We start from the raw sequence: 13,692 nt of genomic DNA on the forward strand, positions 1-13,692 counted from the left end.
ATGTTTTAAAAATCTGTGTTCGGGATCCATTGTCCTTGTTGGTAATGGACTGGTAGTTAGCGTTAGATTCCCTTTGCTAAAAGGTGCTACTGTGTCAGGTCGTTTCAATCTTCTGTGCAGCTGAAGGATAGATTGGGATCATCTAATTGTATGCACTGCGATACCTAGCCCTGTGCTACAGTGTGCTGAATGAATCAACATCATGCTATGAATCAGGGCTAGACAAGAAAGAAACAATAAAATTCCATGTCAAAAATCACTGAACTCTTGTTTGTCCAGTCACAAATGTAAGTGTGAAGAGACAGTATCATGGATCAGAGGATGGAATCAACTTCCTGGCACCATAAAGGCAAATGAGGCCTCTGGTAAGAGGTCCAGTAAAACAGACGTGCTGCGTTCCAGGCCGACTGCATTGCACTGCCAGAACTCACAACACCTGGATAGGTGTTCAGCAGCCACATCATAACCACATCATGTGATATAGCAATCTGATGCCTGACTGCTCAGTCGATGATGTGACATTGGTTGATGTAAACGCAGCGCCTGCAATGTAGTCATCCTGGAACACGACCAGTAGGGTTGTGATGGTCATGGAAGTTTGGATGCTGTAATGGCCAGCCAAATGACCACGGTCTCCGTTATAACCATTAGAATAGCGACAAAATTTTTATTACATTGTTTTAGACCCACATTTTCTCCTCTCCTTCGTTACTCCTGATCACATGTGCTGCAATATAAATAGAATGACTAGAACGGGTGTCCTAAATCAAGTCAATGATGGCATAATGGGTGGACTGGCGGCCATTGTGAGTGTGCAAAGCAGGAAGTAGAAGCAGGATGTGCTGTGATTTGTTGATTCAAACTCAACTGACGTTACAAAAAAGACATTCCATTGCATGAGCCACATCAGTTATCATTTGAATGAACATTATAAATTACCATGACAATTATTGCATCACAATACCAGGCAGCCATTGCGCGTTTACCCGTGAGTTCATCAGTCAAATTGCCAGGGTTAAAGGTTCCAAGCCTGTTCTATTCTTCCTATTTCTATGTGTGCTGCTGCTGCATTTGTTTTTTTGGGGGGGGGGGCATCGCTCACAACCATTGGTTGATGTAATGCAACGTTTGCAATGTAGTCAGCCTGGAACGTGACCACAGACTATTGCTACTTTGTGGAAAGTTCACACTCATACAACAATACAGGCACCATAAGCCAAAATACAGTACTGTCAAGAATCACTAACATGTACACTTGTGCAATCTTGACTTACAACCAAGCAGACCTTCTGACTGTTGTATGTAAATACATCATTTATTCAAATGCATGTGTATAATAACAGTTTTATATATATATATATATAGCTAGACAGTTCTTGAGGTTTGAGAAAGGACAGGTGTTCCTCAAGGATAGCATATCAGCGACATTTCTTAGCTTTTTTATTTTGCGCATCATTTTGCACCTTACATCATTGTGGAACTAGACTTTAAACCGTGAAAAGGGCACTGTGGTGATTCCCATTGGCACTGCTGAAATAATGATCTACACTGAGAAGAACTGCAATATGAAAATATACATTCAGATAATCGGATATAAATGGACTAAAGTCGTACAAAAAAACAGCATTAAAAACAATGAGACCAATCTATGAGTCAATTACTTGGGTCATTATTTAAAAAAACAATATGGATCCTCTCAACTCTTGATTGTCATGTTGTTGGAATGCAAATGCTGGAAGTAATGGTCTGGAATCACTTTGGAGGATTGCTGAATCTGGCCACTAGAGGGGGAAAGCTCAGTGAATGCAGCCTTAGTCCCGATTCAGGCATGTGCAGTTTGTCCCTCGTCTCTCTCCATACAGCATATCCATGCAAAAGTGTGTCAGAGGGCTAGTTACACTTGTGGGTGGAACATAATGCAGCTCACCACACCGCCTCTGACTCAACTGTGCTTCTTTTTCTTCTTCCCCAGAGGGTGCTATAACCCTGGACTTTTTGCTGTAGAAAATGATATTACTGATAGATTATACACATCTTTTTTAATGCAAACAATATAACTATGACTTAGACAGAAGAATCCGATGCGGATAGAAAACTTCAGAGACAGACAAGCAGACACACAAAGAGACAGACAGACGGATACTCACAGCTCTCCATGGCTTTCTCACAGATGTAGCTGATGAGATCTTCACAGAAGAAATCATTCCACAGTCCCTCGTGGATGAGGCCTGCGCAGTCCTCTCCTCTCTCATGCCCGTGGCTCCAGTTGTCTGGCTGGCCCGGCTTCCACTTCCTACAATCACACAGCAGAGGGCACTCACACACTGAATTCCTTCCAACTATAGAAACGAATTCAGTGAGGACTGAAACGTAACTTCAGACACCTTCCCTTCAGTCACACATTGATGTCAATGTGAGGTCTCACAAGGGATCAGCCTTGTCACTGAGGTACTATACTCACGTGAAGGTAGGTTCGGTTCCATCCAGCCATTGCCAAACATTCTCCTTCTCCCTATCTGTCAGACCCATCCAGAAGTAGCCCTTTCCAGAGGTCTGCTTCTGCAGCCATTTCTGAGGGGGGAAAAAATAAAACATGTCAGTAATGTCACTCATTTTATGACTATTCAAACAGATGTGCATTGTATTACAAAAGGCTTATAAGAAGGACTGTCACCTGTTCAGCGATATCGTTAATGATCACCATTGATGCAGTCTGGGCATCACAGCTTTTCTTTGCATCGTCAAAGTTGTGCAGCTCCCTGGAGAAGTGGTAGCATTTGTCTCTGAAGCCAACCCACTCATGAGGACAACCTATAGTTCATTTGGTTATATTGTCAAACTATCACCAATTAACTCATGTCCTGTCAACTCATAGATGGTGTTGACAGAGTGATACAGAGATATTAATGGTGTATAAAGAGTATTATGAGTGAGTCTTACCTGGGGCCAACACTGTAGGGGCGGGGGAGTCACTCTTCAGAGAGACAGAGGCCAAAGGCACTGCTGCTATGGCTGCAGGTCGGGCAGGATGTCCTGGTAGTCCAGGTGGCCCTGGGGCCCCCACAGGCCCCATCACTCCCCTGGGTCCCTGTACCCCAGCCGGCCCCACCTGTCCTAGGTCTCCCGGCGGGCCCTGGGGCCCCTGAGGACCGGGCTGTCCATCTCTCCCAAGGAGCCCAGCCGTTCCTGGCTCACCCTTCGCACCCGGAGGTCCTGCCCTGCCGCCTGACCCTCGGGAGCCCTTTGAACCTGGGTTGCCCCGTGAGCCTTGTTGACCTCTGGAACCTGTTAGTCCCAGTGGTCCTGGAGATCCCTTCTCTCCACGGAGCCCCTGCACCCCAGGCCCACCTTTATCCCCTTTTTCCCCCTTCTGACCAGCCTGACCTGCCACTCCCTGGGGTCCTTTGTCTCCCCGCGGGCCTCTGGGACCAGGTGGACCTGAAACAAGAAACATTATGTTTTCTTTTGAAACGTGTCTGTTCATCTGTTTACAACACACTTCTACGTGAACAAAATAAAAAGCTACTATTTAGTGTGTGCCCTCACCCTGGAGAATGGTGAAGTTGGTGATTAGCTGTGAGTGCTTGCTGTCCACCAGTTTCATCTCCTCCATGACTATGGAGAGGCTGGTGACCTCTTTGTCGAGGCGGGCCGCCAGGTCGTCCTGCTGCAACCTTAGTGTGGTGGTGTCCGACCTCACGTCCAAAACCGTGAAGTTCAGGTCAGCCAGGTAGTCGGAGTGGCGTCCTACCGTTTCAGCACAGGTGCGCAGCTCGTTGAGGTTGAGATTGATGGCGCCCAGGAGTTGGGTTGTAAAGCTGATGTTGCCCGTGACACGGTCGATGCTCCCCTCCGACTCGTCCAGGCGTATCTCCAGCTGGTCGAACTTGGAGGAGGTGAGGTTGTCATGGTCCCTCTGCTGGTCCATGATCTCCCTGAGGGTCTGGTCGTGGTTCTCCGCCAGGCTGGAGGTGTTCTGCAGCTGTCCGGACAGCGAGGTCAGCTGAGAACCCACATCCTCCAGAATGTCGTTGTTGGCCTTGGCCAGGACAGAGGCGTTGGAGGCCAGCACCTGGAGGTTCTGGACCTTCTCCCGCAGCCAATCAGCGTCCGACTTAGTCTGCCTGGCCGTCTGCTCTATGCTCTGGAAGTCATTGCGGATCTTCTGGATTGCCTGGCTGGTGTCGTCCACTGACCTCTGCAAAGCCAAGATCAGGCCCCTTTGTTGGGCCTGGGTGAGGTTGAGATTCCCGATGCTGAACAGGGCCTGGCCCTGCTGCCGAACCTGCTCCTGGAGCTCCGTCTGCAGCCGAGCCGTGTCGTCCTGAAGACCCTCCATGGTGCCGCCGTAGGCCCGCAAGGTGCCGTTGACGGACCTCAGCATGGCTGTGTTGGCATCCAGCAGACCCTGGAAGGAGCCCTGGCTGCCTTGCATGTCCTGGCCAGCATCCTGCAGACGACCCAGGGCTGCCCGGTTACTACTGCTCCTTTCAGCCACCTCGGACAGCTGCCTCTGCAGAGCCCAGATGTTGTTCTTAAAGGCCTGGATTTCTGTGGTGGTGTTCTCCGACTTCTCGCCAGTCTGGTCATCTGGGAACATGGGATGAAATTGACTTGGACTTTGTAACTGAGAGTTGGATGAAGTTATACTTCTCTCAATGATGAATGTTTCTAAAAAACAGCTATTCTGATTAATTTGATATATTCAAGATATGCATAAGACCCATAGTACAAGTGATACTGTATGGTCAACTGGCTAGCGTATATGCTCCATACTGCTGTGACCATGTGGTAGGTAGGGGTGAAACTCACCTAGCTTTTTCAAGTCTGTTTCCACAGCAATGATCTTCCCCCCATAGCTCTCGATACCTTCGGACACATTGTCAACCTTTTGCACCACTGCAAAACAAACAAAACAACACAGCACAACACAGAAAAGATCAGGGTTAGGTCTTCAGCACAGTGGTTGGCTCCATACAATATTAACAGTCTGAGAAGGATGGGCAGAATAGCCTGAAACTATACAAAAGGGATCAGACAGGATACTTATGAAAACTCACTCAGACACAATATGTAAGATATCATATAAGATGTATATTTATCTGGTGGGTATGTAATAATGGTTGCCTCAGCAATCACAAGCTCTAAGATTAGGAAATGGTCATGTAATACACAATAATGTCTCAATGACTTGGTGTGTCCATGAAGACTGTGCATGAGACACTGAAGACACTGGAAGATGAGTGCAAAGGGGTGGGTGGTCAGAGGGAGTAGGATCTGGAGATGATCAAAGTGGGACAGAGACAGGGGGACCCTGGGGGACAGGAAGCGACCCAAGTGGGGGTCCTCAGTAAACAGGGGGTTCAAAGTGTACCCTAAGGAAACAGACGCTGTGTCAGGCAGGGTCTTTACGCCCCCACAGGCGACAGGACCCTTCATTTCCTATGGAATGTGTCTGGGAATCATCCCACCACCACCACCACCACAGGCTATGGAGGCATCTCTAACCATCTAATTGGAGACCACAGGGGTTCAAACCAGTGGTGAAAACTGCACATCATGCTATTTCTGTCATTTCTATCCTCTACAGGTAAAGACCAACCAAACCATCAAGCTCAAAGACCCCACCAAGCTCAACCTTTAATGGGTATAATCATCTATTTTATTCTAGGGCCAAATCATCGTAAAGACACAGGATGAGAAGATTTAGCATCACCTCCTTCCCTCCCTCTGAGAGCACGGGAGGACATGGATAGATAGATCCCACTGTTATGACTGGGTGTATCTCCCTGGTCATGCTGTATGTGCTTATGATCTTTGTAGCTTTCAATGTGTAAGGTGTAGTTGCAGAGTACTTTACATCTACCGTATGCCAGTCTCAGACAGTGAGGGGTGAGGAAGCTTTCCAGCAGAGTCCCGGCTGTTTTTCATGTTATTTTGGCATTTAATATGTATCGCATATCAGTTTGCAAACAATGTAAAAAAATATTATAATAATCTTTGAGTTAATAAAGCCGCAAACAAACACGATCACTGTTTTTGCTTTCTTGAGTAAAGCATCTCCAAATGGAGGCGTTTCAGCCTAGCTCAGTGCATTCTGTGGTGGTGGGGCAGCCAGAGGAAAATACGGAGCTTAGGGGTTGGTAATGTTCTTTAGTTGTGCCGTAATTGGCTCAGTGTTCTGTCACTCATGGGGACTGCAAAATCTATGGGTAGAGCTCGAACATTCAAGACCCCTGGGTGCTGCCATAGACTTACATTAGAAGTGCCCATCCATGAAGGCTCAAGGCCATTGGCCACAGATAAAATTACATCAAATCACGTTATATCTACCGTAGCTTTGATTGGACTGATCATGTCAACATCATACTTTCAAAATCTTAGCTAGCAAGCTAGACAAGCAGTCGTCTTCATGCATGAAGTCAACCATCTACTGGCAAATCCTTTTCAATCATTGTCATATGAAGAGAAATGATAGATAAAACGTATCGGTGCTCATCGGCCATTGGACATAAACATCACACAACAAGTTGGAAATCGCTAATTCAAAAATGAGTGCTAAGGCGCCACTGCAGCCACGGGTTCGATCCCAGGCCGTGTTATAGCCGGCTGTGACCGGGAGACCCATGAGGCGACGCACATTTGGCCCAGCGTCATCTGGGTTAGGGAAGGGTTTGGCCGGCCGAGATGTCCTTGTCTCATCGTGCTCTAGCGACTCCTTTTGGCGGGCCGGGTGCGTGTTTCCTCTGACACATTGGTGCGGCTTGCTTCCGGGTTAAGCAAGAACTAGGGAGGCTCTCGACCTTCTCCAAGTCCGTAGGAGAGTTGCAACGATAAAACAAGATTGTAACTACCAATTGGATATTACGAAAAAAAGGGTAACGCCATGGGCCAGAAAAGTTTGAATACATTGGCCATGCTCGGAACTGGGAAATCTCAGTTCCGACATTTCAAGTAGTGATTTCGGTCCTCTTTCTCGAGCCCAAAAGAAGGACCGTCGTGCCACCTTCCAGTTTAAGTGAGCACAGCACAACAAGGTGAGTCCAAAAATATATTGTATGCTGCTGCATAAATGATGTAATATCCCAGGGTGATACTGCATGTATACTTGTAGCCAAGAAAAGAATACTAAGTGTATGTTGTGTAGTAAGCTGTTAGTAGACCATGTGCCTCACCCTAATAATTTGGTAGAAACCACATTTGTTTCAGCTAGTCAGCCATATAAGATATATGTTTTTTTTTAAAGGCAGTAAATGAGGCTGAATGAACTGTTTCGTTTCCAGAAAAGGCTCCGCTGATAGCCAGGTTTAGCAGTGGTAAGATGCTAGGACTGTTGTTGGGCCTCTGCTGTTGGGACAGCTTTATGTAGGCCCGAACAGTTTGTGGGCACCGTTTGTCACCGTTATAGTCCAATTCATTTATTGTTTGGTGTTGTGTTGTGTAGTGGCTTTGCTGGCATGCATCTTAAAAAAAGTTTGCCCCAACAAGATTTACATGACAAAATAACCACTGAATCTTACATGTTTCTACGGCACAGTTGTAATAAAGGAAAAAATAAACATGCTTCAACATTGCAAGTTAAACGTTGTGATAGCCACAACAATGTAGAAGAGGGCCCCGTAATTAAGGAAGACTAGTGATGATAGAACGTCTAACTGACAATGAAAGGCAACTTCGACTGGAAATGAGAGACGAGAGACAGAGAAACATTCTTCAAACCGCAGAGGATGAGTGTACTTTTCTCATTGTCAACAAACAATAGAAAAAAATGCCTTCTGAAAATAGAAACCCAGAAGTTTCATGCAAGCTTTTAATGACTTGCATGTGTTCCATCTATAATTATGGCAAACAAACATTTGTGCCATATTCGCTTGCATGCACAGCAGGGAATTCATCCCAACAGTACAGTCTGTACATTTAGATGGAATATGTTTCAGGTGAGTGTCCTGTGTTTGAATCACTCCTACTGTAGCTGATAGCGTTGACCGGGGTTCATATTCACAAAGCGGCTGAGAGTAGCAGTGCTGATCTTGTTCATAATGATTTAAGGCAAAACTGATCCTAGATCAGAATTCCTACTCTGAGACACTTTCTGAATATGGGCCTGGTATGGGTAGCCTCATAGACGTGTGTAGTAGTGTGTGTGGAACGCCGGAGTAAGTGCTTCCACATGTTTGAGAAACCGTTTACTACATACACTCACTGAACGTCTAATTCTCCCACCATCCCTCTCTTTCCAGTACAGGAAACAAAGAATCAAAACAACATTCCCTACCATTCAAAGAGATGTATCCAGACTTGAAACAGAGAGAATATAATTCTGATGGAAAATGGTTTTGTACAGAGTCGACGTCCTAATGTTTTGGGAAACTCAAGTTGCTTGTATACGGAAAACAAATGCTACTACGGATGTACAGTAGCCTTTTCATGGTGGAAATATGTTCAAATGTTTACCCTCATAGATGACTATCCGCCCCCCAAATACTCTCTCTCAAAAAAAAGAAAACATATGAACTAGAAAAATGCCCTCTCGATTGAAAGAGTAGTATTAGCTCAGAGTGGAGAGGCATGGCCAGTCTGAAATGAAACGTTCCACTGCAAACTAAACGAGACACATTTCCAGACACCACAAACTACTGTACCACACAGAGCACAAAAGACACATTCAGCTCAGGTCTGCAGACCAAACCGTACACCTACTGCACATTGTAATTGTTATAGAGAGAAAGAAACACAAACACACACACACACAGGGACATGTTTTTAATTGCACTCATCCTCTCTGTTAAACTTTAATCACTTTGGTGTGATGCTCTCTGTACTAATGTATTACTTCCTCTCTGTCGAGATGTTGGATTCAAATAGACGTTAATACAGAACGCTGTGGATTAAAAACACAACTTTGGGAAACTCTCTTCCAAGTTATGAAACAATTAGCATCCTAAATGGCCCACATACGCTGCTAGACTGCTACTCTGGAATGACAGTCATGCTTTACATGGTTTAGCTGAATGCTGGAGAATCACAGGGAGAGTACACACACACACACACACACACACACACACACACACACGGATGCTCTTTGTGGTTGGAATCCATTTTATCGTAAACATATATTTAAATATCTTTAATACGGTGTTGATAGACGCATACGCATGCACATACACACACGTGCTCACACACACACTTGTGCTCACACACACACACGCGCTCACACACACGCGCTCACACATGCGCTCACACACACATGCGCTCACACACATGCGCTCACACACACATGCGCTCACACACACATGCGCTCACACACACATGCGCTCACACACACACATGCGCTCACACACGCACACACACACATGCGCTCACACACACACACACACACACACACACACATGCGCTCACACACACATGCGCACACACACACACACACACACACACACACACACATGCGCTCACACACACACACACGATCACACACACACATATAAACATGCGTATGCACGCTCGCACGCACACCCACACACACTGTATAATATCTGGTCCCCAGAGCTATGCCCTAGGCCAGCTGTGCTGCAGCTGTGGTCTCTGGGTGTCATCCCTTCCTCACAATACACACAACACATGCAAGCACACGACAAACTCACTCACACACACACACACACACCCTGACACCTCTGATTATTTTTGCTAAAGCTCAATATTATAGCTCAGAATGTAGTGACAGATTCCATGTACACAGCTGGAGCAGAGGGAGAGAGAGGGAGAACGCAGCACGAATGCTGAGTGAGGCCAAAGAGAGGGCGAGACTCCCCCTACACCCTCTTATTCTCTTCTCTGATTCCTCTCCCTCCTCATATTCACCTGTGTCTAATCCCTCCCTCATATAGCCTGGGTCGTGTCTCAAATGACACCCTATTCCCTATACAGTGTGCTACTTTTGTCCAGGGCCCCCATAGGGGACGCAACCCTAGTCTTTCCTGCCAGGACAATGTCTGAGAGCTGGAGAAGAGGTTTTCACAGCCTATCGTGGAGGTTCTATACTGTAGCTCAGTGGAGATCACATACGCACCATAAAGAGATAAGGTGATGAAGCAAGGACATTGCTATGGGTGAGAGTAGAGAGCGTAGGGTCAGCTCGATGTTAAGATATCTGGCCACACTGCATCCTACAGTACAGAATACAGATGTGAAGTGAATAGAACATTGGGGTCTCTCTTACGGCTGTTGCGGTGACTGTATTACCGCCACAAGGGCAGTCCCGAGTCATTAAGGCGGTCAAATTCCACGTGACTGTTTAGTCACTGTAATTAGGCTTCTCCAAGCTCTGATGCTGCTGATGGTCATTAGTAGCCTATCAAACCTGCTAACTGCCTGGTACTCAGTACTCTATTGTCCCTCTAATCACTCTGACATCAATGCAAATGTAATCAAAAATCTAATCAGACACTTCATGAGAGCCCATGAGCTCATGTTGCGCAACCTTTCGATAGGCTATGCAATTTAGCGAGAAAACAGAGTGATGGCCTCTATTAAAAAAAGGAGGATCGCATCAGCTTTCTATAGGTTAGGCCTACTATATTTATTTCTCAACTTTCCTAATAATCAGCACACCTGGCTGGCCTGAAAATGAACCACAGGAAAAGCGTCCTCCATTCTCTATTTCAGTGCATAGATGACATGTATTTTTTCCCGCTGCCCCGGTTTTGAGACAGGTGCACGATAATGGTCGATTCTAAATCAAAACAATTTTCACACATATATTATTTGGCACACAGTTGAAGTCGGAAGTTTACATACACCTTAGCCAAATACATTTAAACTCAGTTTTTCACAATTCCTGACATTTAATTATAGTAAGAAATCCCTGTCTTAGGTCAGTTAGGGTCACCAATTATTTTAAGAATGTGAATGTCAGAATAATAGTAGAGAGAATGATTTATTTCAGCTTTATTTCTTTCACCACATTCCCAGTGGGTCAGAAGTTTACATACACTCGATTAGTATTTGGTAGCATTGCCTTTAAATTGTTCAACTTGGGTCAAACGTTTCAGGTAACCTTCCACAAGCTTCCCACAATAAGTTGGGTGAATTTTGGCCCATTCCTCCTGACAGAGCTGGTGTAACTGAGTCAGGTTTGTAGGCCTCCTTGTTCACAAAAGCTTTTTCAGTTCTGCCCACACATTTTCTATAGGATTGAGGTCAGGGCTTTGTGATGGCCACTCCAATACCTTGACTTTGTTGTCTTTAAGCCATTTTGCCACAACTTTGGAAGTATGCTTGTGGTCATTGTCCATTTGGAAGACCCATTTGCGACCAAGATTTAACTTCCTGACTGATGTCTTAAGATGTTGCTTCAATATATCCCCATACATTTCCCTCCTCATGATGCTATCTATTTTGTGTAGTGCACCAGTCCCTCCTGCAGTAAAGCACTCCCACAATATGATGCTGCCACCCCCTTGCTTCACGGTTGGGATGGTGTTCTTCGGCATGCAAGCCTCCCCTTTTTCCTCCAAACATAACAATGGTCATTATGGCCAAACAGTTATATGTTTTTTTCATCAGACCAGAGGACATTTCTCCACAAAGTACGATCTTTGTCCCCATGTGCAGTTGCAAACCATAGTCTGGCTTTTTTAATGGAGGTTTTGGAGCAGTGGTTCTTCCTTGCTGAGCGGCCTTTCAGGTTATGTCGATATAGGACTCGTTTTACTGTGGATATAGATACTTTTGTACCTGTTTCCTCCAGCATCTTCACAAGGTCCTTTGCTCTTGTTCTGGGATTGATTTACACTTTTTGCACCAAGGTACATTAATCTCTAGGAGACAGAACGCATCTCCTTCCTGAGCGGTATGACGGCTGCATGGTCCCATGGTGTTTATACTTGCATACTATTGTTTGTACAGATGAACATGGTACCTTCAGGTATTTGGAAATTACTCCCAAGGATGAACAATACTTGTGTTGGTCTACTGTTTTTTTCTGAGGTCTTGGCTGATTTCTTTTGATTTTCCCATGATGTCAAGCAAAGAGGCACTGAGTTTGACGGTAGGCCTTGAAATACATCCACAGGTACACCTCCAATTGACTCAAATGATGTCAATTAGCCTATCAGAAGCTTCTAAAGCCATGACATCATTTTCTGGAATTTTCCGAGCCGTTTAAAGGCACAGTCAACTTAGTGTATGTAAACTTCTGACCCACTGGAATTGTGATACAGTGAATTATAAGTGAAATAATCTGTCTGTAACCAGTTGTTGGAAAAATGACTTGTGTCATGCACAAAGTAGATGTCCTAACAGACTTGACAAAACTACCGATAAATCAATGATTATCGAAAACTTCAACAAGCATTTCTCAACAGCTGGCCATGCCTTCCGCCTGGCTACTCCAACCTCAGCCAACAGCTCCGCCCCCCCCGCAGCTACTCGCCCAAGCCTCTCCAGGTTCTCCTTTACCCAAATCCAGATAGCAGATGTTCTGAAAGAGCTGCAAAACCTGGACCCGTACAAATCAGCTGGGCTTGACAATCTGGACCCTCTATTTCTGAAACTATCCGCCACCATTGTCGCAACCCCTATTACCAGCCTGTTCAACCTCTCTTTCATATCGTCTGAGATCCCCAAGGATTGGAAAGCTGCTGCAGTCATCCCCCTCTTCAAAGGGGGAGACACCCTGGACCCAAACTGTTACAGACCTATATCCATCCTGCCCTGCCTATCTAAGGTCTTCGAAAGCCAAGTCAACAAACAGGTCACTGACCATCTCGAATCCCACCGTACCTTCTCCGCTGTGCAATCGGGTTTCCGAGCCGGTCACGGGTGCACCTCAGCCACGCTCAAGGTACTAAACGATATCATAACCGCCATCGATAAAAGACAGTACTGTGCAGCAGTCTTCATCGACCTTGCCAAGGCGTTCGACTCTGTCAATCACCATATTCTTATCGGCAGACTCAGTATTCTCGGTTTTTCGGATGACTGCCTTGCCTGGTTCACCAATTACTTTGCAGACAGAGTTCAGTGTGTCAAATCGGAGGGCATGCTGTCCGGTCCTCTGGCAGTCTCTATGGGGGTGCCACAGGGTTCAATCCTCGGGCCGACTCTTTTCTCTGTATATATCAATGATGTTGCTCTTGCTGCGGGCGATTCCCTGATCCACCTCTACGCAGACGACACCATTCTATATACTTCCGGCCCGTCCTTGGACACTGTGCTATCTAACCTCCAAACAAGCTTCAATGCCATACAACACTCCTTCCGTGGCCTCCAACTGCTCTTAAACGCTAGTAAAACCAAATGCATGCTTTTCAACCGTTCGCTGCCTGCACCCGCACGCCTGACCAGCATCAACACCCTGGATGGTTCCGACCTTGAATATGTGGACATCTATAAGTACCTAGGTGTCTGGCTAGACTGTAAACTCTCCTTCCAGACTCATATCAAACATCTCCAATCGAAAGTCACATCAAGAATCAGCTTTCTATTCCGCAACAAAGCCTCCTTCACTCACGCCGCCAAACTTACCCTAGTAAAACTGACTATCCTACCGATCCTCGACTTCGGCGATGTCATCTACAAAATTGCTTCCAACACTCTACTCAGCAAACTGGATGCAGTTTATCACAGTGCCATCCGTTTTGTCACTAAAGCACCTTATACCACCCACCACTGCGACTTGTATGCTCTAGTCGG

At 45.9% G+C, this 13,692-nt stretch overlaps 1 protein-coding gene across 1 annotated transcript in view; it reads right to left on the reverse strand.

Moving 5' to 3' along the window:
- Nucleotides 1-1,851: 1,851 nt before the first annotated feature.
- The window catches only part of LOC112215650 (collectin-12), a 48,758-nt gene continuing 36,917 nt past the window's right edge, over nt 1,852-13,692 (reverse strand). Inside the window, exons 4-10 of the mRNA XM_024374859.2 lie at nt 4,813-4,899; nt 3,547-4,590; nt 2,941-3,438; nt 2,675-2,811; nt 2,462-2,571; nt 2,148-2,293; nt 1,852-1,998 (exon numbers count right to left, since the gene is read on the reverse strand). Of these exons, the coding sequence (XP_024230627.1) occupies nt 1,979-1,998; nt 2,148-2,293; nt 2,462-2,571; nt 2,675-2,811; nt 2,941-3,438; nt 3,547-4,590; nt 4,813-4,899 (2,042 nt within the window). The 3' untranslated portion in view covers nt 1,852-1,978. The remainder of the gene's footprint in view (nt 1,999-2,147; nt 2,294-2,461; nt 2,572-2,674; nt 2,812-2,940; nt 3,439-3,546; nt 4,591-4,812; nt 4,900-13,692) is intronic.

Source organism: Oncorhynchus tshawytscha, linkage group LG16, assembly GCF_018296145.1.
Source record: "Oncorhynchus tshawytscha isolate Ot180627B linkage group LG16, Otsh_v2.0, whole genome shotgun sequence".
In the NCBI taxonomy this organism is placed as follows: domain Eukaryota; kingdom Metazoa; phylum Chordata; class Actinopteri; order Salmoniformes; family Salmonidae; genus Oncorhynchus; species Oncorhynchus tshawytscha.